We start from the raw sequence: 25,274 nt of genomic DNA, 5'->3' as shown, positions 1-25,274 counted from the left end.
CAGTCAGTGATTGCATATACAGTATTTTAAATGTTTGCTATATCACTAGTGAAGTATACTCAATGGGCTGAGTGGTCTAATTCTACTCCTATAACTTATGAAGCAGTAAAATTGTTGAAGTGTTGTTTAGTTTCTTCGAACATTGGTGTATTTTTTACATGTAATTGCTCTGGAACTTCACTGTAGACAATTAAAAGCAAGTGAATACTTGTTCTTGTGTCAAATAATGCAGGATCCTGAGTCATCCTAGGGTGAAATTTCTAGTGTGGATCCTGACATCTGATTCTGAACGTGCTATCACATTAACAAAGAATGTTTGGCGGTTTGGAACACAGATTGTTCACTTGATCAGTTGCTTCAAGAAACCAAAGTTTATTAGAACATCACAGAACAATCTTGTAATCTCACAAACTGACTCCAAATTGTTCATTTATTTGATTTAGAAATACAACATGGTGCAGCACAATTATACCCATTGACCAATTAACATTCAGTGAATTTATATAATTAATTTAATCTTTTAAATTCATTTATTGTCATTTGAACATACACATGTATGCCGCCAAGTGAAACAACATTCTTCCAGACCAAGGTGCATAACACATTAGATATATATAACTCACACACATAACACATAAAGTAATACTACCACAAATAAATTAACAAATAATGAAGTACATATATGATACAAGTTTAAAAAGTAAACAGTATAATGCTACTGGTGCATCATATGCGATGAGACCTGGGTGGGGGTATGTCAACGGTGATCAACCCGATGTAATGAAACAAGTACCACAGTTGATTCTTTTCCACCTTTATTAGTAGCAAGCTACGAGAGAGACCCTCCCTCTGCACTCTCACGGACTCAGCCATGGAGGTCTCTCTGCCGAAGCACAGAGATACAGAGTTTTTATACCATCTTTGTCACGTATGCAGAAAACAATTCTTTAGCTACCCCCACAGTCACATGCCCAGCAACAGTGATAGTCCGAGACAAAGACCACCTGATCACGTCAAACTGAAGTAAAGTTCAGACACCCAGAACAATGTCCGCGATTAGTTGATTGAGAGCAAGGTATAATTAGATTACCACCTCCTGCAATTGAGACAAGGAAACCAGCGGCGTCGCTTAACAGCTGATTTCTTACATGTCAGCAGGATAAAATTAACTCTACCATCTCATTCCCTCCTTTTATCATTCCATGATAACCTAAAGTTGTGCTGAGAATGGATCAGAGAGTTTGTTCATTAACACCTTACAGTAGGTGTTAGAGCAAGTCAGCAATACACAGCATGCTGTGATAATTACTATCAATATTATTGCTCCGTGTAGCAAATAAGATGTCAGAGATCCTCCTAGTAACCAGTCTAACCACCCATCCCCTCCAGCGGGTCCTTGTCTAAAGCTGTCTAGTTGCTCCTGGATTTCATGGATAACATGAGATACTTTATAGGACTCATCCCTAACATGGGTAACATACTTGTCTCCCACAATCGTATATACTCCTTCCTGTTGTGCTAACTGGTAATCCACCGCATATCGAGTCTGCTGTGCATAGAGTTGTAGTTCCGCCATCTCCTGGTTGATAGCCTCCAATCCTTTCATGGTGCTGTTTCTCAGTGCCATCAGCCCACAAATGAGGTAGTTATGGTTCTTTGCAGTTATGGTTCCTGCCGAACCTCCTAGAGAGAGTACTCAGAGACCCATGGCCCAAAGAGGAGCCCAGAGTAACAGGATCTTTCCAATCTGCACAGAATCCTTACTCACAGATTGGGCTGTCAGTCACTGTCGAATGTGGCCCTTCTGGGGGCAGGGAACAGAAAGGAGACCGATTGTCCCGATCGAGAAGAATGGAGGAAGTTTGGTGGTAGCTGTCGATGAACAAGGTTAAGTATCCTTTCTTGGCTCGATAGCAAGTGTTATTACCAGTTAACATTTTATCATACCATAAATGGTCCTTGGGGTATAGGGAGGAGTATTCAGAAGTCCCAGAGCCAGCTGACACATGAGTCCCATTACAATATCCACATACATACTGAATTCCCTTTGAAAGGGCACACATTGCTCTTGGATACATTTGCAAGAGAATTTTCCCTTAGTTATCTTACATCAGTGGTCCAAACAATGCTTCTCCAAGCGAAGTATTTCTTGAGGTACCTGGGCTGTGACGCACCCCCATCTTTTCCCCATGAAACAGAAGGGGTAGTCCCTTGTGCTCATGCAGCGTGAGCTAGTTACCCACTCTCCCCTGTCTCTTATCCCATGTCACTCGTGGGTCCCCTGGCGCCCAGGGTTCAGTTTACCACTGGCATGATTATCTACAGTCGTATCATTTAGATTCTCAATACATTGTCCCCATGCCCCTCTTTGAAACTTTCCCCGTCTCCCGCCACACTTTTTATTAATTTTTTTGAGTTTCTACAATGCGACAAAACAAAAAAACAGTAAAAAAAAGAGGTTAATACCATGCAAAACAAACATATCAGAAGTACAGTTCATAACAGTTAAGAAAAGCACCCATAGTAGAATCGTATAAAGTTAGTTACCACTTTCCAACCCCAAGCCAACCTTACAATATATAAAAAAGTTAATCAAAACTTTATCACCATGGAGCTGTATTTATAAAAAGAAGGTATAATGCCTACTACCTAATCTGTAATATGTTTACACATTAAAATACCCATAAATCTTAACTGTAGGAAGCTGGAAGGAAGGGATTTAAATGTAAAAGAAAAAAAGGGAGTGATGCACCCTTAATCTAAACGGGAATTATGAAAATATTCAAGAAAAGGTCCCCACACCTTTTGGAACTTTATGTCCAAATTAAGAAGTGAATAATGAGTCTCCCTCTACATTCTGCCCCTGATCTATCCTTCACTATTAGGTCATGCTCCTTCCAGAATAGCCCTGATGGGTTAGCTACAAACAGTGCTTCTACAGACTGTGCCAAAGGATAGCATGCAGTATGGTTACCATGCATTTGCTTATGTGTTTGATAAAATAGGTTATGTTACAAAGCATTAAATTCAACATAGAGCAAAAAGATAAGTCCATAAGTGATTAATCTTGGGCTGGGAGCCACCTCTTGGAGTTGCTGAGGTGATCCTGGCCTTGTACCTTAATGGCTGTGGGTGTTTGCAACAGGACCTGAAGGGGACCTTTCCACCTAGGTCCAAGCTTGGGTTGTTCCCAGTCACAAATTAACACTAGGTTAATTTGGATGGGAGCATCCTTAGGTCTGGCCGGTTGCCTCTTGCTCCCTGGATTCCTTAAAGTTGTTCAGCAACTGAGAATGGAGAAACTTTAAAGAGGATTTTAACTGGTGAAAGTATTTCTGCAATTCCTCCCCCGTGATGTGGAGATCCACCTGAGTTGGGAGAGTTATATTGGCATCCCAGGGTGTTCTTCCTGGTTGGCCATAGACAATCTCCGCCGCGGATACCCCTGTGGCAGAGTGTAGGGTAATTCTCATGTGATATAAGGCCATGGGAAGTACCTTAAACCAATTCAGCCCTGTTTCTGAGGTCAATTTCGTTAGCTTGTTTCTCAGTGTGCGGTTTGCCCTTTCCACAATACCTGCTGCTTTGGGGTGATAGGAACAATGGAACTGCGGTTCAATGTGCAAGGCCTCACACAGCTCCTTGTTAATCTTTACCACAAAGTGTGGGCCATTGTCTGAACCATTCTGCCGAGGTACCTCGAACCTCGGTATGATCTCAGTCAGTAGTAATTTTACCACTGTTGAGGATTTATTATTGGTAGGTGGAAAGGCTCCTATCCATCATCTAAAAGCATCTACTACAAGGCAGTATTTATACCAGTGCACCTGTGGTAATTCAATAAAATCAAGCTGAATACATTCAAATGCCCACCTGGCAAGGGAGTTTTCCCTGTGGGGCATCTTATCCCCTTACCCGCATTAGTCTTCTGGCAGACCAAACAGGATTGTATTTTTCCTTTGGCAGCCTCTTCCAGTCTTGGGTAAAATAATACTCATTCCCTCCTTGCCAAGGTGGGTGTCTGCATGCAGGCAATCAAGTAACATAGGCAGTAATGTATTAGGAATAGATTACCTATTTACCTGTGCAGTGCACTTTATACATTTTGCATTGTATTTTATTAACTTATTTATGGTAATATTTTGGTTTATGTACCATGTGTGATGGATATAGCCTTGTTGTAGCCTTGCTTGACACAGGCTTTATTGAGATTGGTTTTGTTGTGGATCTATTGGTTAGGATCGTGGTTTGCATGCCATCATGAAGCAACGGTAATATATGGATGAATTTGACCAAGTTGTTGAATTTGAGGAAGGTGCTCAATCATTCCTCTCAGCCTTTGGAGTCACAGGCTGTAGTGAGGTTGAGAAAGTCCGTGTATAGTGGAAGGTTCTGCACCCTGCATTTCTCTTGGCGTTGTCGTGCAGTGAAGACCGTGTGTACTCTAGATGGGAAAAAAATCACATTGCAATTCATGGAGCAGCACCTTGACCAGCAAGAGTAGTGCCTGTACTTTCTTAGAAGTTTGTGCAGTTTCTTTATGTCATTTAAAACTTTGATAAACTTCTACAGGTACATAGTGAAGAGAATCCTGACTGGTTGCATCATGGCCTGGTACGGAAATACCAATGCCCCAGAATGGAAAAGTCTAAATTGGTAGTGGATGCAGCCCAGTTCATCATAGGTAAAACTCTCCCAACCATTGAGCACTTCTATATGGAGTGCTGCCAGATGAAAGCAGTACCTATCATCCAGGACAGTCTCTGCTGCCTTTGGGAAGAAGGTCCCACACTCCCAGGTTCAGGAACAGGTATTACCCTTCAGCCTTCAGGATTTTGAACCAGAGGGGATAACTTCACTCACCCCAACACTGAACTGAAATTCCACAACCTATGGATTCAATCTCAAGGAATGCAAACTCATGCTCTCAATATTATTTATTTACTTATTTATTTTTTGTATTTGTAGTTTGTCTTTCATGCATTGGTTGTTTGTGGGTCTTTGTGTGTAGTTTTTCATTGATTCTGTTGTTTTTCTGCAAATGCCTGCAAGAAAGTGAATCTGAGGGTAGTATCTGGTGATGTATGTGTACTTTGATATTGAATTTGCTTTGAACTTTGCTGTTGTCTCTTGGCATTCCTGATGACTTTACGAAGGTTGATCTCAATTTTGTGTATAGTTCAGGATCACCTTGCTTCCAAGGAAAGAAATTCCTTTCCTGAAATGGGATTTCAACCCCATTTTTTCTGGAATGCTTATGAATTGAAAATACCAAATGGGTATCAGCTGATGCTTCTCTGGATATTTTAAGAATTCTAACATTAGTTTCAATTGTATTCCTATTAGCAGATGCTGAGAAGTCAACAAAATGGAGGAAAAGAAACTGAAACGCAGAAGTCCCAAGACCTCCACAAATCAGCAAGCTCCTTCAGCGGGCAGCAAGAAAAACGCAGTGCCCAGTAAAACTCTGGCTTTAAATGCAGGCGGACAGACAACTGCTCCAAGACAGAAGTTGAAAAGGTATAATACCTCTTTTGGTTCTCCTTTTTGTGATGTGGACATCTGAGCCCACATCCCTTGGGCTTTCTAAGTCACTTCTGAGGCAGTTGAGTCAGTCATTGTGATGTGGATTGAGTTCTGCACACAACATGCATGTAAGGACAGCAGGCTGCCCTCTCTGGAGGAGTTCAAAGCAGCACAATAGCCTAGAGCTTAGCATAACTTTTTATAGCACCATCTGTAAGATTGGAGTTCAATTCCCACCGCCGTCTATATGTGTTTTGTACCTCCTTCCCGTGACCCTGTGGGTTTTCTCTGGGAGTTGCCATTTCCTCCCACATTCCAAAAAATGATGTATGAGTTAGGGTTAGTGTGTTGGGGGCATGCACTGGATACATGTTGACACATGCAGACTTCCCCCAGCATATAAATTCATAAGAAAAATTAGACCATATGGCCCATCTAGTCTGCACTTCATTTCAGAAGGATTTATTATCCTCAACCCTATTCTTCTGCCTTTTCTATGTAATTCTTGACACCCTGAATAATCAAGCGCCCATCAACCTCTGTTTTAAATGTACTCAATGACTTTGCTTCCTCAGCCCTCTGTGAGAATAAATTCCATTATTGCACCGCCCTCTGGCTACAGAAATCCCTCTTCATTTCTATTCTCAAAGGACATCCTTCCGTTCTAAATCTTTCCCTCTGGTCCTAGATTCATCCACAATGCGAAACATCCTCTCCCCATCCACTCTGTCTAGGCCATTCAATAAGATCCCCCCCCCCCCCATTCTCATGAACCTCCTCTGAACCCTCTCCAATGCCAACACATCTTTTCTTAGATAAGAAGCCCAAAACTGCTCACAATACTCCACTGCGATCTGACCAATGTCTTATACAGCCTCAGTATTATATTCTAGTCCACTCAAAATGAATGGCAACTTTGCATCTGTCATCTACTTATCTGGTGAATTGACATTTACGCAATCCTGCACGAGGACTGTAAGCAGCTCTGATTTTTGAATTTTCTCCTCATTTAGAAAATAGTCTATTCCTTCGACCTAAGTGCACTACTCTATATTTCATCTATCATTTCTTTGCTTATGCTCCCAATCTGTCTAAGTCCTTCTACAGAATCTCAGCTTCCTCAACACTGCCTGCCCCTCCATCTATCTATGTATTTTCCGTAAACTTGGCCATAAAGCCATCAGTTCCATCATCCAAATCATTGATATGTAATGTGAAAAGAAGCAGTCCTAGTACCATCTGTGTGGAACACCACTAGTTACCTGCAGCCAACCAGAATATTCTGATGACTCTTTGCATCCTACCAGACAATCTTCTATTCATGCTAGTATCTTTCCTGTGATACCATGATCTCTTACCTTGTTAATCAGACTCTTGTGCGCACCTTGTCAAAAGCCTTATGAAAACCCACTTATTCTCCTTTGTCTGTGCTGCCTGTTATTTCCTCAAATAATTCCAACAGATTTGTCAGGCAAGGTTTCCCCTTGAGGAAACAATGCTGACTCTGGCCTACTTTATCATGTGCCTCAAAGTACCCCTTAATGGATTCCAACATCTATTCAATCACTGAAGTTAGGCCAACGGGCTTATAATTTCCTCAACACGTACAAGCAAGCTGGAGCAACTCAGCAGGTCGGGCAGCATCCGTTGAAACGAGCAGTCAACGCTTCGGGCGGAAACCCTTCATCAGGATTTCCTTCCTTCTACTTCCTCCCTTCTTAGAGTGGAGTGACATTTGCAATTTCTAGTCCTCCGAAACCATGCCAGAATCTATTTATTCTTGAAAAATCATTACTAATGCCTCCTTGATCTCTTCAGCTTCCTCTTTTGTAACCCATCTGGCCCAGATGACTTATCTACCTTTACATTTTTCAGCTTTGTAAACTCACTCTCCTGCCCCCTTATCCTCTGTAATTTCTGGCATAGGCTGCTAGAGCTCGAGGCCTGGTGCCGGACAAATAACCTCTTCCTTAATGTCAACAAGACAAAAGAGATGGTTATCACTTCAGGGTTAGAATCAGATTTAATATCACTGGCAAATGTCGTGAAATTTGTTAACTTTAGTACTTGATAAATAGAGAGGAAAATCTGAGTTATATTAAGTGGTTAAAATAAGTAGTGCAAAAATATCAGAAATGATAAGTAGTGAGATATGGTCATGGGTTCAATGTCAAATTGCCGAAGGGAAGAAGCTGTTCCTGAATCACTGAGTGTGTGCCTTCAGGCTTTTGTATCTCCTTCCCAATGGTAACAGTGTGAAGAGGGCATGTCCTGGGTGGTGGGGATCCTTAATGATGGATGCCACTGAGGCACCGCTCCTTGAAGATGTCTTGGATACTGTGGAAGCTGGTATCCATGATAGAGCTGACAAATTTTACAATTTTCTGCAACTTATTTCGAGCTATAACCACTCCCCCCCCCCCCCCATAACAGATGCTGATGCAGCCAGTCAGAATGGTCTCCACAGTGTATTTGTAAAAGTTTTCAAGTGTTTTAATTAACAAGCCAAATCTCCTCAAACTCCTAATGAAATATAGCCGCTGCCTTGCCTTCTTTATAGCTGCATCAAAATGTTGCATCCAGGTTAAGTCGTCAGAGATATTGACATCCAGGAACCTAAAATTGCTTACTCTTCCCACTTCTGATCCTTCTATGTGGATTGGTTTGTGATCTTTCTGTCTATGCTTCTTGAAGTACACAGTCAGTTCTTTGGTCTTGCTGATGTTAAGTGCAAGGCTGTTGCTGTGACACCGATCAACTGACTGATATGTCTAACTGGTATGTCTGACTGGTATGTCTGGTATGCCCTTTTGCCCATCTGAAATTCTGCCAACAATGGTTGTAGCATCAGCAAATTTGTAGATGCTGTTTGAGCTATGCCTAGCCACACAGTTATGAGAAAGAGTTGAGCAGTGGGTTAAGCACACATCCCTGCGCAGTGCCAGTGTTAATTGTCAGTGAGGTGGAGATGTTATTTCAAATCCACACAGAAACCGAGGATCCAGTTGCAGAAGGAGGTTCAGAGACCCAGGTTCTGTAGCTTTTCGATCACAATTGCTGGAATGATGGTGTTAAATGCTGAGCTATAGTTGATAAACAATATCTTGACATAGGTGTTTGCGTTGTCCAGGTGATCCAAGGCTGCATGGAGCCATCGGGATTGTGGCTGCTGTAGACCTAATGTACAATAGGCAAAATGTAGTGGGTCCAGATCCTTCCTGAGATGGGTGTAGATTCTAGCCATGACCAAGCTCTCAAAGCACTATATCACCGTAGATATGAGTGCTTCTGGACGATAGTCGTTGAGGCAGCTCACACTACTTTTCTTGAGCACTGGTATAATTGTTGTCCTTTTGAAGCAGGTGGGAACTTCTGAATGTAGCAGTGAATGATTGAAAATGTCTTTGGATACTCCCACCAGTTGGATGGCACAGGTTTTCAGAGACATACCAGGTACTCCATCGGGCCTTGCTGCCTTGAGAGTATTCACCGTCTTGGGGGAAAAAAAGCCTGCTGTCAGCTTCTGAGACAGAGATCACAGGGTCATCGGATGCTGCAGAGTTCCTCACAGCTGTACTTATATTCTCCTTTTCAAAGTGAGCATAAGAGGCATTGAGCTCATCTGATAGTGAAGCATCGCTGCCATTCATTCATCTGGCTGTTAGTGTGGGATGTATAGTAAGTTTTCGTAGGCACACACTCATCCACACAGGTATTAATGAAGTCAGTATCAACTGTGGCGTACTCATCCAGACTCAAAGATGACTCCCCGAACACAGTCCAGTCCAGTGCTTCAAAGTAGTCCTTAAGTGCTCCTGTGCCTTCCTGTCCCATACCTTCTTGGTCCTTGCTACTGGTGCTGCAGTCTTCGGTCTCTGCCTATACTCGGAGTAGAAGTACAGCCAGGTGATCAGACTTACCTTGGGACAGCACAGTAAGCGCTCTTGAACTTGGTGTAACAGTTATTTCCTCTGGTACTGCAGGTGATTTGTTGTTAATAATTATTTAGTGACTTTATCAAGCTGGCCTGGTTAAAATCGGCCAAAATGATGGGAAAGGAATCAGGGTGTGCTGTTATATGCCTGTTGATTTATATCGTTCAGTTCATCTAGAGTCTGTTTGACATTAGCTACGAGCCCATGACAGGAAAGATTCCAGCATGGATAAAGCAGTGGCTGAATGGCAGGAGGCAAAGATTGGGACTAAAGGGAGCCTTTTCTGGCTGGCTGCCAGTGACTAGTGGTGTTCCTCAGGGGTCTGTATTGGGACTGTTTCTTTTTACGTTATATGTCAATGATTTGGATGATGGAATTGATGGCTTTGTTGCAAAGTTTGCAGAAGATATGAAGATAGGTGAAGGAGCAAATAGTTTTGAGGAAGTAGAGAGACTCTAGAAGGATTTAGATAGATTAAGAGAACAGGCAAAGAAGTGGCAGTTGGAATACAGTGTCGCGAAGTGTATAGTCATACATTTGGGTAGAAAAAATGAAGGGGTGGACTATTTTACAAAAACGAGGTGCAAAGGGACTTGGGAATCTTTCTTCAGGATTCCCTAAAGGTTAGAGTTGTCACAGAAAAGCAGCATCCATTATCAAGGACCCCTACCATTCAAGCCATGTTCTCTTCTCGCTGCTGCCATCAGGAAGAAGGTACAGGAGCCTCAGGACCAACATCACTAGGTTCAAGAACAGTTATTACCCCCTTGACCATCAGGCTCTTGAACCAAAGGGGATAACTTCACTCAAATTCTCTTACCCCATCACTTAACTGTTCCTACACCTATGAACTCACTTTCAAGGACTCTTCATCTCATGTTCTTGATATTTATCATCATCTCCTCTTCTTCCTCCCTCTTTCCCTTCCTCCCTCCCCCTCCCTCACCCCTCCCTCCCCCTTCCTTCCTCCCTCCCCCTTCTTCCCTCCTCCTTCTTCCCTCCTCCCTACTATATCTTTTATTCATAGTTTATGCATAGTTAGTTGGTTTTTTTTGCATGTTGTTTGTTTGTCCTATTGGGAGCAGATTTTTTTTGATTCTGTTGTGTTTCTGATACTTACTGTGAATGCCCACAAGTAAATGGATCTCAGGTCTGTATATGTACTTTGATAATAAATTGACTTTGTACTTTTCTACGTTGTCTGGTATGAAAGTACGAATGCACAGGATCTGAAAATGCTGCAGAGAGTTATAATCTCAGCCAAATCCATCATGGGCACTATCTTCCCCAGCATCAAGGACATCTTCAAAAGTCAATGCCTTAACAAGGCGACATCCATCATTAAGGACACTCACCATCCAGGATATGCCTATGTATCATTACAACCATCAGAGAGGAGATGCAGGGGCCTGAAGACACACACTGAATGCTTTTGGAACGACTTTTTCCCTTCTGCCATCGGATTTCATGAACCTATGAACACTACCTCACGATTTTGCTCTCTTTTGCACTGTACTACTGCCACAAACAACAAATTTCACAACATGTCACTGATAATAAACCCATTCTGATTCTCATTCAGTGAATGTATTTACATTAGCCACATTCTAATTGTATTCAATGTTTCAACTCTAATAGATTTTAAAACATATATTAAAGTGTCAAATGAAGGAGTAAAGTTTTAAAATGTATTTTGTGTTGAGAATCTGTGTGTGCCTGGTGGTAGAGGAGAGAGACAGTTCAGTTTGAGATGTGTATCGCATTTATTGCAGTCAAAATGTGAGCACCAACACTGATTGGATCATTTGAATATGGAAGGGAGGGATTTATTCCGAATGCCGGTGAACTGAATTAATGGCTCCAATCAGCCAGTCTCCTCTCTTATGGTAGGTTAAGGTTCTTTTCTCCCAGTGGTGATGTCATTAAACCTGTTTACTAAAGGTGCTGGTTCAAAAAAAAATGGGCGTTGTGTTTGATTTGTTTGAACTGTTAATCCTTTTGCTTTTGGGCAAACATAAAAGGTCACAATATATTTAATAATTATTAGTTTCATGAAAAAAACACACTCCCATTTTGTTATTGCAATCAGATGAGCAGGTCCTTTTAAGCATTGGTTACATCTGGAAAACTCATTTTACTTAAGTGAATTGTTAATTATTTGTTGGGCTTGTGAACATAGAACTGTACAGCACAGTAAAGGCCCTTCAGTCACAATGTTGTGCCAACCTTTTTTTTTGAACAATCTACAGCACATTACAGGGCCTTTGGCCGATAATGCTGTGCCGACCATGAAACCTACTCTAGAAACTGCCTAGAATTTCCCTACTTCATAGCCCTCTTATTTTTCTAAGCTCCATTTACCTATAGAAGAGTTGCTTAAATGACCCTATTGCATCCACCTCTACCACCATCGCTGGCAATGCATTTCACACATCCACTACTCTCTGTGTGAAAAACTTATCTCTGACATCCTCCCTGTACATACTTACAAGCAACTTAAAACTATGCCCCCTTGTGTTAGCCATTTAACCCCTGGGCAAAACCCTCTGGCTATCCACACGATCAATGCCTCTCAATATCTTGTACACCTCTATCAGGTCATCCTCCATTACTCCAAGGAGAAATGGCCAAGTTCACTCAACCTATTCTCATGAGGCATGCTCTCCAATCCAGGCAACATCCTCGTAAATCTCTTCTGCACTCTGTTTATAGTATCCACATCCTTCCTGTAGTGAAGTGACCAGAACTGAGCACAGTACTCCAAGTTGGATACTATCTTGTATAGCTTTAACATTACCTCACTGCTCTTGAACTCAGTCCCACAGTTGATGAAGGCCAGCACTTAACAACACTTAGCAGCAGCTTTGAGTATCCTGTGGACATGGACCCCAAGATCTCGCTGATCCTCCACACTGCCAAGGGTCTTACCATTAATATTAAATTCTGTCTTCAAATTTTACCTACCGAAGTGAACCACTTAATATTTATTTAGGTTGAATTCAATCTGCTACTTCTTAGCCCAGTTCTGCATCCTATTGATGTCATGCTGTAACCTTTAACAACCCTCCAGACTATGCACAACACCCCTAACCTTTGTGTCATCAGCAGACTTACAAACAAGCTCCTACTTCCTCATCCAGGTCATTTATAAAAATCACAAAGAGGAAGGGTCCCAGAACAGATCCCTGCGGAACACCTCTGGTCACCATTCTCCATGCAGAATATGAACCATCTGCAATCACTCTTTGCCTTCTGTGGGCAAGCCAATTCTGGATCCACAAAGCAAGGTCGCTATGGATCCCATGCCTTCTTACTTTCTGAATGAGCCTTGCATGGGGAACCTTATCAAATGCCTTACTGAAATCCATATACACTACATCCACTGCTCTACCTTCATCAATGTGTTTTGTTGTATCCTCAAAGAATTCAATCAGGCTCGTAAGACATGACCTGCCCTTGACAAAGCCATGCTGACTATTCTAATCATACTATGCCTCTCCAAATGCTCATAAATCCTGCCTCTCAGGATCTTCAACAACTTGCCCACCACTGAAGTAAGACTCACTGGTCTATAATTTCCTGGGTTATCTCTACTCCATTTCTTGGACAAGGGAACAACATTTGTAACCTTCTGATCCTCTGATACTTCTCCCATCCCTATTGATGATGCAAAGATCATCGCCAGAGGCTCAGCAATCTCATCACTCACTCCCAAAGTAGCCTAGGGTATATCTCGTCTGGTCCTGTGACTTATCTAACTTAATACCTTTCAAAAGCTCCAGCACATCTTCTTTCTTGATGTCTATACGCTCAAGCGTTTCAGCCTGCTGTAAATCATCCCCACAATTGCCAAGGTCCATTTCATTGGTGAACACTGAAAGAAAGTATTTATTAAGCACCTCCGCTACTCCTTCCCGCTCCATGTTTCCACTGTTGCTCTTGATTAGTCCTATTCTCACATGGCTTATCCTCTTGCTCTTCACATACTTGTAGAAAGACTTGGGGTTTTCCTTAAACCTACTCACCAAGGCCTTCTCATGGCCCCTTCCAGCTCTCCTAATTTCATTCTTGAGCTGCTCCCTAGCACCCTTGTAATTTTCTAGAGCTCTAACTGTACCTAGTTTCTTGAACCTAATGTCCTGAATCATGGAAAGTTCACAACTATAGATGTTCTGGGCTGTCCGCACCACTCTGCAAAGTCCTGAGATGAAGGGAGATACAGTTCCCATACCAGGCAGTGATGCAGCCACTCAGGATGCTCTTAATTGTGTCCCTGTAGAAATGTCTTAGGATTTGGGGACCCATTCCAAACTTCCTCAACCATCTGAGGTGAAAGACTCACTGTTAACGCCTTTTTTACTACACCACTGGTGTGTACAGACCACGTGAAGTCCTTGGTGATATGGATGCCGAGGAACTTGAAGCTGTTTACGCTCTCAACCCCAGATCCATTGATGTCAATAGGGGTTAGCTCATCTCCAGAGATCGGTGTGTAAAAAGGGCTCAAAGGAATATTGGGGACCCGAGTCACCCCAACCACAAACTGTTCCAGCCGCTACCATCTGGGAAGCGATACCGCAGCATAAAGGCCAGGACCAACAGGCTCCAGGACATCTTCTTCCACCAGGCCATCAGACTTAACTCATGCTGACACAACTGTATTTCTATGTTATATTGACTGTCCTGTTGTACATAGTATTTAGTAAAAACTACTAAAAATTGCACATTGCACATTTAGGTGGAGATTTAACAAAGATTTCTACTCCTCATGTATATGAAGGATATTCAAAGGATATAAAAATCAATTCAATTCAAGAAGTGAGGCTTTAGATATCAAAAATAGCTTAGTGATTTCAGATACTGGAATTTGGAATAAAAAAACATACTGCGAGAACTCAGTTTATACAGGGAAACAATTGCTATTTGGGTTTGTGACCCATCATCAATCTATTTCCTTTCATGTATAAATTCCACATACTATAGTGCAAGAGGTTTCACTAGTAAGCCAAATTATCTCAAAGATGTAATTAATATGAAAAGCTACAAACAAGAGAAAAACTGCAGATGCTGGAAATACAAGTAACACACACAAAACGCCGGAGGAACTCAGCAGGCCAGGCTGGCAGCATCTAGGAAAGGAATAGGATTGTCATTTTGGCACCACTCTCTACAAAGTCCTGCGATTGAGGGAAGTTAAGTTCCCATACCAGGTAGTGATGCAGCTAGTCAGGATGCTCTCAACTGTGCCCCTGTAGAAAGTTCTTAGGATATGGGGGCCCACACCAAATTTCTTCCAACTGTGGCAGAAAATTTGCCAGCACTTTTTGCCTGAATGTGAACAGTGGTTATTAAATTCAGTGCTGAATCCAGAAGGTTGAGAAGTCCTCAATGGCTACCTGAAGTTAAACAGGAGGGAAGACTTTTCTGTTGCTTAGAATGATATGGTCAGATGTCACACAAGATCAAGTTATCTGTGTGTAGCCATAAGCCAATATTTTAATAAAATTGCTGTGTATTTCTGAACTCAACCATTGGCTTTTGCGTGGAGCTTTGTCATGCAAAAGGGGTCACTGTACAGAGTGGAGGCACTTTGGGGTTACACGGTAGCATAGTGTTTAGTGCATCAATTTACTGCGCTGACACCCTTGGTCTGTATTAATCTGTGAATTAATTTGCCATTTTAGAGATCACTACTATTGCAGTCTTCTGTTTTTGACAGCAATAGTAAGAGAATTAGCCAATTCCCCCTTTCACTTACCCTTCCTGTCACATTTTTGAACCCTTAATTCTACCCCTTTATTGTCAGTTCTTTTTGCACTACCTCAGATTACACTTCTGTTTAGAGTGTGCAGGATGCAGAGGAGATTTACCAGGATGCTGCCTGGATTATGGAGCATGTCTTATGAAAGTAAACCGAGCGAGCTAGGACTTTTCACTCTGGCATGAAGGAGGATGAGAGGTGACTTGATAGAGGTGAACAAGATGATAAATGGCATAGATCCAGTGGACAGCCAGGGTGGATATGGCTAATACAAGCAGACAATGTTTTAAGGTAATTGGAGGAAAGTGTAGTGCGTGATGTTAGAGGTAGGGTTTTTTTTTTACAGAGTACTGACTGCATGGAACGCACTGCTAGGGATACAGTAGAGGCAGATATTATAGAGATATTTAAGAAACTCTTAGATAGGAATGTGGATGATAGTAAAATGGAGGGCTATATGGGAAGGAAGAGTTCGATTGATTTCAGTAGGTTAATGATTTTCAAAGGCCTTACTGTGCTGCAGTGTTCTATGTTCTTTGCATCATTCTGTTGTTTTGTAGCTGTAGTTGTACTTATTGTATTATTACCACTATACTGTTTATTCTGTGAACAAGGAATTTCGTTTTACCTTTATGTATATGACAGTAAGCTAATTTGAATCTGAGGAGCCTGAAGAGAGTTGGACTACGCACATCATTCTACAGATGTGAGGTAGAGAGCATCCTGACAGGCTGCCTCACTGCAGGGTATGGAAAATGCATTGGGGCCGACAGGGAGGCTCCACAATGGGTCGTCAAAACTGCCCAACACGTCACCAGCACCAGCCTACCTGCCATCAAGAACATATACACAGAAAGGTGCCAGTACCATCATGAATGATCCTACCCACCTGCTCATGGACTATTTGTCCCACTCCCATCAGGAATAGCATCCATACCGGGACTACCAGACTCAAAACCAGTTACTTTCTTCTAGCAAAAGACTGATCAATACCTCCACTCTCTCACCACCACACCACCACTACTTTATCATTTCCTTATGTATAGATACTGCTGTGTCTAGCTTCACTTTATGGACATACGATCAATCTATGCATATGTTATTTATTTATTGTGTTTTTTATTATTGTGTTCTTTATCTTATTATGTATTTTTTGTGTTGCAATGGATCCAGAGTAACAATTAATTTTGTTCTCCTTTACATTTGTGTATTGGAAGTAATATTAATCTATTTTGATTTAATAAGGGGCAAGCAACGATTTTCATACCTCTGTCTGTAACTCAGCCAAGTGGCTGAACAAAAGCCGGCAGAAATGACTTGGTGAGCTTCCACTCGGTCTCAGTCAACATGACTTAAACATTGCAACTGATAAGAAAGGATATATCATTAAGGATTCATTAATGTTTACCAAGTTTTATGGAACTTTTGAATGCATTAAACAAAGATCGCATTACTGTTGCGTACTGAGTAAATAAATCTGATGTGCTATTGAGATGGTACAGATCAGAGAGGTTCCAAGTCCAACATTGTAAAGAACCAGGTGAGGATGCTACGGTTAACTTTACCTCACTGTCCCAATGTGGAGAGAAACCAAGCAGGGACATCGGTAGCCTCAACAGTTTATTGTGTCCAGGTTCTGTCAGAATTATCCCTGCACCTTCAGTAAACAAGAATTCATATTTCAAAAATAGTTATATGCATGTATGTTTGTTGCAAATTTTGATTCTTTCTTTCAACAGTACACTTATTTGTTGTGAATTGCTATAAGGTTCAAACTGATTTTTGTCCAGACTTCGAGAGACGACACCATCAGCAGAGTATTTGATATTTTAGATTGATTTTTTTCATCACTTATTCCTCAAGTTAATGATACTTGTGTGTTTATATTTTCTGTATTCACTTTGTCACATTTAGAAATGTTTATAGATTCATAGAACAAGACAGCACAGAAACAGGCCCTTCAGCCCATCTAGTCAATGCCAGTTATTCTGCCTAGTTTCATCCCCTCCTATCCATGTATCTATCCAAACTTAAGTGTTGTAATCAGACATACATCCACTACTTACACTTCCAGATCGTTCCACACTTGCACCACCCTGAGTGAAGAAGTTTCCCTTCATGTTTCATTTAAATATTTTACCTTTAACCTTTAACCCATGACCTCTAGTCTAGTCTCACCTAACCTCAGTGGAAGAAGACTGCATTTTTCCTATTTATACTCCCCATAATTTTGTATAGCTTAATCAAATCTCCCTTCATTTGACTGCACTCCGGGGAATAAAGATCTAATCTGTTCAACCTTTCTCTATAACTCAGGACCTAAAGTCCCAGCACCACCAGGCAAGTCTTCTCCATACAATTTTATTGATATCTTTCCTGTAGGTTGGTGAGTAGAGCTGTATGTAATACTCCAAATTTGGCCTCTCCAACATCTTATACAACTTCAACATAATATCCCAACTCCTGTACTCAGTATTTTGATTATCAAGGCCAGTGTGCCAAATGCTTTCTTTATAACCTTATCCACCTTCAAAGTCACCTTCAAAGAACTAATAAACTTATAATTGCAATAACAATAAATGAATAGTAAAGTGGTGCCACTTTCAATGAATTATGGATCCGTATTCCCAGGTCCCTTTGTTCTACCACACTTTTCAGTGCCCCACTACTCACGGTGTTTGTCCTACCAAAGTGCAACACTTCACACTTGTCTGCGTCAACTTCCATCTGTCATTTATTAGCCCATTTCCCAGGGTACACTGTTATAAAGTAATGAAGAAATCAGTCAAGATTTATTTTGGTTTCTGGAGAAGTTATTAATTTTCCTTGGCGTTCAAGATGTGTAGTACCTGATAGCTTTAGATTGAACTCAGAATTATTGCACTCTCAAAACTCAAAGGGAGAAGATCAGGTCACAAAGAAGGACCCCGCAGTGTGGAGCAGGTGCCCTGAAGAACACAAATTGTGTAGACCCTAGTTTTCTGCTTTAAACCACCCTGACTCTCACTTCTTTTTCTTCTGTAACCTTAGGGTTGTTATAGAGAAGCCTAAACCACAGACTTCAGCTGGAAAGAGCACCCAGTCGGCCCCCATCCAGCATTCCTTCCTCACCGATGTATCTGATGTGAAAGAGATGGAGAGAGGACTGCTCAGCCTCCTGAATGACTTCCACTCTGGAAAGCTTCAAGCGTTTGGTAAAAGGCCCGTTCTGTCTGGTTAGAAGGTTCTTGTCCAAAGTACGGCCTGGGTCTTACTGCCTTAGCTCCAAAGCTGGTGGCACAAAACGACATGGGGTTGAGTTACTTTGCTGTTCTTTCCTCCAACTAACATCTGAACCCAATGTAAATCACCATCCCCGTTTGACATGTGTTGTAGTACACCTCACTCACTCTTCTCTTCATGGTAATATTGACTTAGTAAAGATATAATTGAGATTGAAGAGTACAGGGAAAATTTACAAATATGTTGCCAGGACTTGAGGACCTGAGTTATAGCTAAAGGTTGAATAGGTTAGAACTTAATTCCTTGAAGTGTAGGAGAATGAGGGGAGATTTGATAGAGGTATACAAAATTATGAGGGCTATAGATCAGGTAAATGCAAGCAGGCTTTTCCATTGAGGCTAGAACTAGAGGTCATGGGTTAAAGGTGATGGGTGAAACAGTTAAGGGGAAGCTTTTTCACTTGGAGGGTGGAACAAGCTGCTAGTGGGAGTGGTGGATGCAGGTTCAATTTCAACATGAAAGGGACATTTGGATATGTACCTGGATGTGAAGGGTAGGAAGGGCTACAGTTCAGGTGCCAGTGGAGGAGACTATGCAGATTAATAGTGCATCACAGACTGGGTGGGTCAGAGGGCCTGTATCTGCGCTGTTACCCTCAATGAGTCTATGTGGCCCCTGGGCTTCTGCTGCCAGACAAATGTCCAGTTTTCATCTATACAAGATAGAATTAAGTCACATGTTAATGTGCGTACAATGCCCTCCTTTACAGAGCTCCCATTCATGGGTTTCCCATTACTCTTTGGCTCAATCTGAGGCACTATGATAACTCCACCATGCTGTGACTGTTAATTGTGGAGTTAAACAGCTGGGAAACAGGCCCTTTGGTCCAACGTGTCTATGCTGACTGAGGTGCTCACCTATGATAAAGTTACAGCATCATACAGCATGGAAGTAGGCCTTACATTCCAACCAGTTCATGTTGACCAAGCTACTCCCATTTAACTGCATTTGGCCCATGCCTTTCCTATCTATGTACTTGACCAAATATTGTTTAAATGCTATTATTGTACCCATCTCAACCACTTTCTCTAGCAGCTCATTCCATATACACAGCACTCTCTGCGTGAAGAAGTTGCTCCTCAGGTCCCTTTAAACTCTTTCTGCTCGCACCTTAAACCTGTGCCCTCCAGTTATTGATTCCTTTTTCCTAAGGAAAAGAACTATGCATTCATCCTATTTAAGCCCCTCATGAGTTTATAGACCTCTGTAACATCATCTCTCAGACTCGAAGTCCCAGCCTGTCCAGCCTCTCAGTCTCAAAGTTGCAGCCTGTCCACCCTCTCAGTTGGGCAGGCTAGCATTGCACTCCAACGAATAAAGCCCCAGCCTGTCCAAACTTACCCAATTACTCAGCCCTCGAGTCCTGGCAACATTCTTGTAAGTTGGTAAATTCAATGTGAACTTCACAAAAGATACTGCACAATTGATGGCAATGGTTACAGCATCTGTGGTTACTGTGCAACTTGCAGAATGGATGGTGAAATGGAGAGTAGTAGTGAGAGTGGATCGTGATGCATTTCTGCAGTGTCCTATGGAACAGTGTCTTGTGGCACAGTACAAGCCCTTTGATGCACAATTTTTTACCGACCTTTTAACCTACTCCAAGATCAGTCTAACCCAGGCATGGGCAAACTACGGCCCGCGGGCCATATGCGGCCCGTTAAGCTTTTTAATCCGGCCCGCAGAACTTGATGAAATTATATTAATAAACCTTGTTAACGTTTTTTTCCCCGCAATTCTGGCGTTTTCCCAATAGATGACGCACTCAAGAAACATTTGTGGCGACCCATTTCCTGGCACATCCGAACCGGCTCACAATTAGCCAGTGTTCCGGCTAAGGGAGATAGCCTGTGGGGATTTGCGAGCACAGAGCTTTGGAGCCTCTGTGCCATGGGGGGCAGGTTGAGGGAGGCTTAAAAGTGAGGCTGGGGATTTCGAATAAAGTTTTTTTTCTTCGACTGCAGTTACCGACTCCGTGTCGTAATTTTAGCGCTGCATGTAGCACACCACTACACATTGACCTTTGTTGAGGTGCAGCGTATTACTCCACATTTGCGCTTTACTCTTTGTTCGGCTCGACCTATTTGTGTGAACAGGCGTTCAGTGTAATGACATCAACAAAGCCAGCCACAGATCCAAGTTAACTGACCAACACCTCAGATCCATCCTGAGAATCGCCACAACAAAACTAAATCCAGACTTTGATGCGCTGGCTAAAAAGAGAGACCAACAAAACTGTTCCCACTGAAATTAAAAATAAGTTTCTTCGTTGTGTTATGTAAAAAATGCATTTGAAAATATTTTTTTCAATAAGCCTTACATGTTACATGTCATTTCTGTTAAGTGATGGACATGAGTAGTGTGCAGGTGCACGTACGTTCTCAAAATAAAAAATGCGCTCCAGATCAAATAACGCGCTCCGCATACTGGCGCGCTGTCACTGTTCTGTCTTTGTGCTGGTCGTTGTTGAGTTTTGGCACAGGGGACAATTGAATAAGAAGGAGCAGGACAAGTAGACCTGCATCTCCTACTGTTTTTGAAATAAAGACAGTCAGGAGAAGAGTGATGATGATGATAATATCTTGAAGGTTAACAGATTTTTCAGTGCTTTAAAATAATAACTGTTACTATTAAAAAAGCTGTATTTCATTTAATTTTCAGTGTTTTAAAAGTCATTTCAATAAATAGCTAAATACCATGGGACTTCAAAGACAGATATTTTGTTGTAATGCATTTGTTCATTTTCAATTGAAATTAAAGCACATGTTTTCTACATATCCCATGATATTTTATTTTCTCTTATGAGGTGTATTACCAAAACACTCCATCAATCTGCTCCTGGTCCGGCCCCCCTGTCAAATTTTAGAACCCTTTGTGACCCACAAGTCAAAAAGTTTGCCCACCCCTGGTCTAACCCTTCCCTCCAACATATTTGTATCATCCACATACCTTTCATAAATGCCCCTAATGGATCTGCCTCTACCACCACTATGTTCTATGCATCCACCACTCTCAGTGTAAAGAACTTACCTCTGACATCCCCCTTACTTTCCTTCAATCACCTTAAAATCTTGCCCTCTTGGTATTAGCTCTTGCTGCCTGGGGTAAAGTCGCTGGCTGTTCACTTGATCTATGCCTCTTATCATCTTGCACACCTTCATTAAGTCACATCTCATCCTCCTTCTTTCCAAAGAGAAAGCCCTAGTTCACTCAACCAATCCTCAGAAGACATGCACTGTAATCCAGGCACTCATCCTGGTATGTCTCCCCTGCACCCTCTCCAAAGTTTCTACATCCTCCTAGTAATGAGACAGTCAGAACTGAACACAGTATTCAAGTGTGGTTTAGCCAGAGTTTTAGAGAGCTGCAACATTATCTTGTGGCTCTTGAGCTCAACCTGTTCTCATTCCTTAAGGAAGAAATTACTCCTCCGGTCTCCCAGTGTCCCACACATTGCCAGTGCTTCTGTGTTTCTACTTCATCCTCTTTGCTTTATAGAGATGCAGATTTATTTTCTCTTGTCATTACAGGCAATGAGTGTTCCATTGAGCAGATGGAACACGTGCGTGAGATGCAGGAGAAGTTGGCACGCCTACACTTTGACCTCTACAGTGACCTTGAAGAACCAGGGGATGAACATGGGAACATAGCTGTGGATGTGAACCTGGACAAACTACTGACTAATGTAAGTCCCGGTGTGAGCGGCCAGCACCAATGAGTTTGGTAGCCGAGGATTGGGAGGAAAGGGCTAAGAAGTATTGTACAGAGAGCATTATAGAATCATAGAGCACTACAGCACAAAAACAGGTCCTTCGGCCCATGCAGTCATGCTGAGCCATTAATCTGCCTAGTCCCATTGTCCTGTACCAGAACTATAGCGCTCCATCCCCCTCCTATCCATGTACCTATCCAAATTCCTCTTCAATGTTGAAATCGAACCTGCATCCATCACCTCCGCTGGCAGCTGGTTCCACATGCTCACCATCCTCTGAGTGAAGACGTTTCCCCATGTGTTCCCCTTAAATATTTCATCCTTAACCCATGACCTCTAGTTCTAGACTCACCTAACATCAATGGAAAAAGCCTGCTTGCATTTACTCTATCTATACCTCTCATAATTTTGTATACCACTATCAAATCTCCCCTCCTTCCCCTACACTCCAGGGAATAAAGTCCATAGTTAGGTGATCAGAACTGCACACAGTACTCCAGATTTGACCTCAACAACATCTTATACAACTTCAATATAACATGCCAACTATTCAACTCAATGTTTTGATTTTTGAAGGCTAATGTGCCAAAAAATTTCCAGAACTTTACAGCTCAGTACAAGCTCTTCAGCCCATGATGTTGTACCAATTTTAACTGATTTTAATCTAATGTTTCCCTCCTATACAGCCCTCCATTTTTCTATTATCCATGTGCCTATGTAAATTTTTCTTAAATGCCCCTTATGTATCTGCCTCTACCATCACCTCTGGCAGTGTGTTCTACTCACTGTGTAAGAAAACCTACCTCTGACATCTCCTTTATACTATCCTCCAATTGCCATAAGGTTATGCCTCCTTACTTTCGCCATTTCTGCCATGGGAAAAGTCTCTGGCTGTCCACTTCATCTATGCCACTTATCATCTTACACACCTCTATCAACTCACTCCTCATCCTCCTCTCCAAAGAGAAGAGCCATAGCTTACTCAACCTATCCTCAAAAGCTAGTGTTCTTCAATCCAGACAGCATCCGGTAAAACTCCACTCCACCCTCTCTAAAGCTTCCACATCCTTCCTATACTAAGGATATGTGAGAGGGCAGTTGTATGTGGTTGAATGGGATCTGGGATCAGCCATGATGAAATAGCGGAGTGGCACTCTAAAGCACTTGATGCAAAATGTCCAAAAGGACAGGGACCATGTGCTCATTGTGCAGTCAATATAGCAGTGGAATTGTGTCAACTGACCTCAATTCCCTTGGAGCAGGTATAAAGGAAACGATCTCTCCAGGTCCTATTGCCAGAGATCCTGACCAGAACTGTGAGATATCTGATTCGCTATGCTGCCCATTGGAGTGGGGGGGGGGGGTGCGTAGCAGTTAGCGTAACACTATTACAGCACCAATGACCCAGGTTCAATTCCACCACTGTCAATAAGGAATTTGTATGTTCTCTCTGTGGCCACATGGATTTTGACCAGGTGCTTCAGTTTGCTCCCACATCTCAAAAGCGTCCATGTTAGTAGTTTAATTGGTCCCATTGGTGTAATTGGGTGGCGCAGGTTCATTGGGCTGGAAGGGCTGTATCTCTAAATAAGTAAATAAAATAAACTCTGCTATTATAAAACCCTGATTAGTTCCTGAAAAGCAGCAATCACCCATAAGAGAGTCACAGAGTTGCACAATACAGAAGCAGGTCTGTCAGCCCAGCTCGTCCATGCTAGTCCTAATTTCCCATATTTGACCACATCCCTCTAAACTTTTCTTATAAGTATACATGTCCAAAATGCTTTTGGGCCCTATATCTAAAAAAAGAGTTCTCGCATTGGAGAGGGTCCAGATGAGGTTCACAAAAATGTTCCCAGGAGTGGAAAATTAACATATGAGGAACATTTCATGGATCTGGGCGTATACATATTGTAACCCAGAAGATCTGGGGAGGGGGATCTCATTGAAACCTATTGAATATCCAAAGGCTGAGACTGTGGATGTGGAGGGGATGTTTCCAAAAGTGGGAGATCTAGGACCAGAGGGCACATCCGTGTTGAATCTATGGAATTCATTGCCACAGACCTGTGCAGGCCAAGCCATTAAGTATATTTAAAGCAGTGGTTCTTGATGAGTCAGGGTGTCAAATGTTATGGGGAGAAGGCAGGAAAATGGGGTTGAGAGGGACAATAAATTGGCCATGTTGGAACAGGGGAGCAGAGTCGATGGACCAAGTGGCCTAATTCTGCTCATGGCCTTATTACTGTTATTGTACCTATTCAAGCAATTGCTCTGAGAGCTGATTCCACATTGACATCATTTTCTGCATGAAGAAATTGCTCATTGGGTACTTGTTAAACCTCACCCCCTCCTCTTTAAACCAATGTCTCTAGTCTTTGATTCCCTTTCCCTGTGAAAAAGACTGTGTGCATTCACTCTTTCTATGTTCCTTGTGCCTTAATATACCTCTATGGTGTATGGGGTGTCCAGGGAGGGGTAGCACATCTAGTGAAGGTGCTTATCATATCCATTCTGGGACAGCTCATCTTTGGTCCCTACTGGACACTCGGCTCTCACCTGTGGCTCCAAGTAGCTGTTTGCATGGGACAGCAGCCACACCCTGGTACACCGCTTCGACAGTCTGGCTAAACCAGGTGGCAGATCTCTTACTCTGAAGAGGCAGGAACGTGCCTGTTCGTGCATGTGGAGTCAGGTCTGGCAGACTTGGCAGAAGAGATCAGCAGGGAGATTCAATGGCCAAAAAGACATTTGTGAAGAGCGAAGGGTATGACAAAGCACAGAAGAAGTCATGGACATCCACTGTAACCGAGGATGATTCCAGTTGCGTCAACTATCTGTACCACTGGACTTGGATTTCTGAGGTTGGTAAGAGTGGAACTGCCCCAATGCAATGGCTTTTCAACGTCAAAAACCCTCCTGTGCAGGTCTCCTATCACTGTTTGATATGATGGACAACCAACCATAGTCCCCCTTCAGTCTCTACAATAAAAACAGCTGACTTCGCCCTATAACTCAGGTCCTCAAGTCCTGGCCAAGTTCTCATAAATCTTACTTG

General features: G+C 42.3%; 1 protein-coding gene across 4 annotated transcripts in view; it reads left to right on the top strand.

Moving 5' to 3' along the window:
• Window positions 1–25,274, top strand: part of ccdc28a (coiled-coil domain containing 28A) — a 48,891-nt gene that overhangs the window by 10,996 nt on the left and 12,621 nt on the right. For 2 of the 4 annotated variants that reach the window (XR_009515231.1, XM_059986699.1), the window contains exons 2-4: window positions 5,347–5,520; window positions 18,253–18,416; window positions 22,035–22,189. Coding sequence is in view for 3 of the 4 variants with exons in the window: in XM_059986699.1 (XP_059842682.1) it covers window positions 5,369–5,520; window positions 18,253–18,416; window positions 22,035–22,189 (471 nt within the window). In the remaining variant the exon portion in view is untranslated. Of the gene's footprint in view, window positions 1–1,788; window positions 1,888–5,346; window positions 5,521–18,252; window positions 18,417–22,034; window positions 22,190–25,274 lie in introns of those variants that run through there. The other 2 variants (XM_059986701.1, XM_059986700.1) reach the window with 2 other exon arrangements.

This window comes from Hypanus sabinus, chromosome 12 (genome assembly GCF_030144855.1).
Source record: "Hypanus sabinus isolate sHypSab1 chromosome 12, sHypSab1.hap1, whole genome shotgun sequence".
NCBI classification, from domain to species: domain Eukaryota; kingdom Metazoa; phylum Chordata; class Chondrichthyes; order Myliobatiformes; family Dasyatidae; genus Hypanus; species Hypanus sabinus.
The sequence above is the reverse complement of the archived record's forward strand: the minus strand, read 5'-3'. Positions and strand labels throughout refer to the sequence as shown.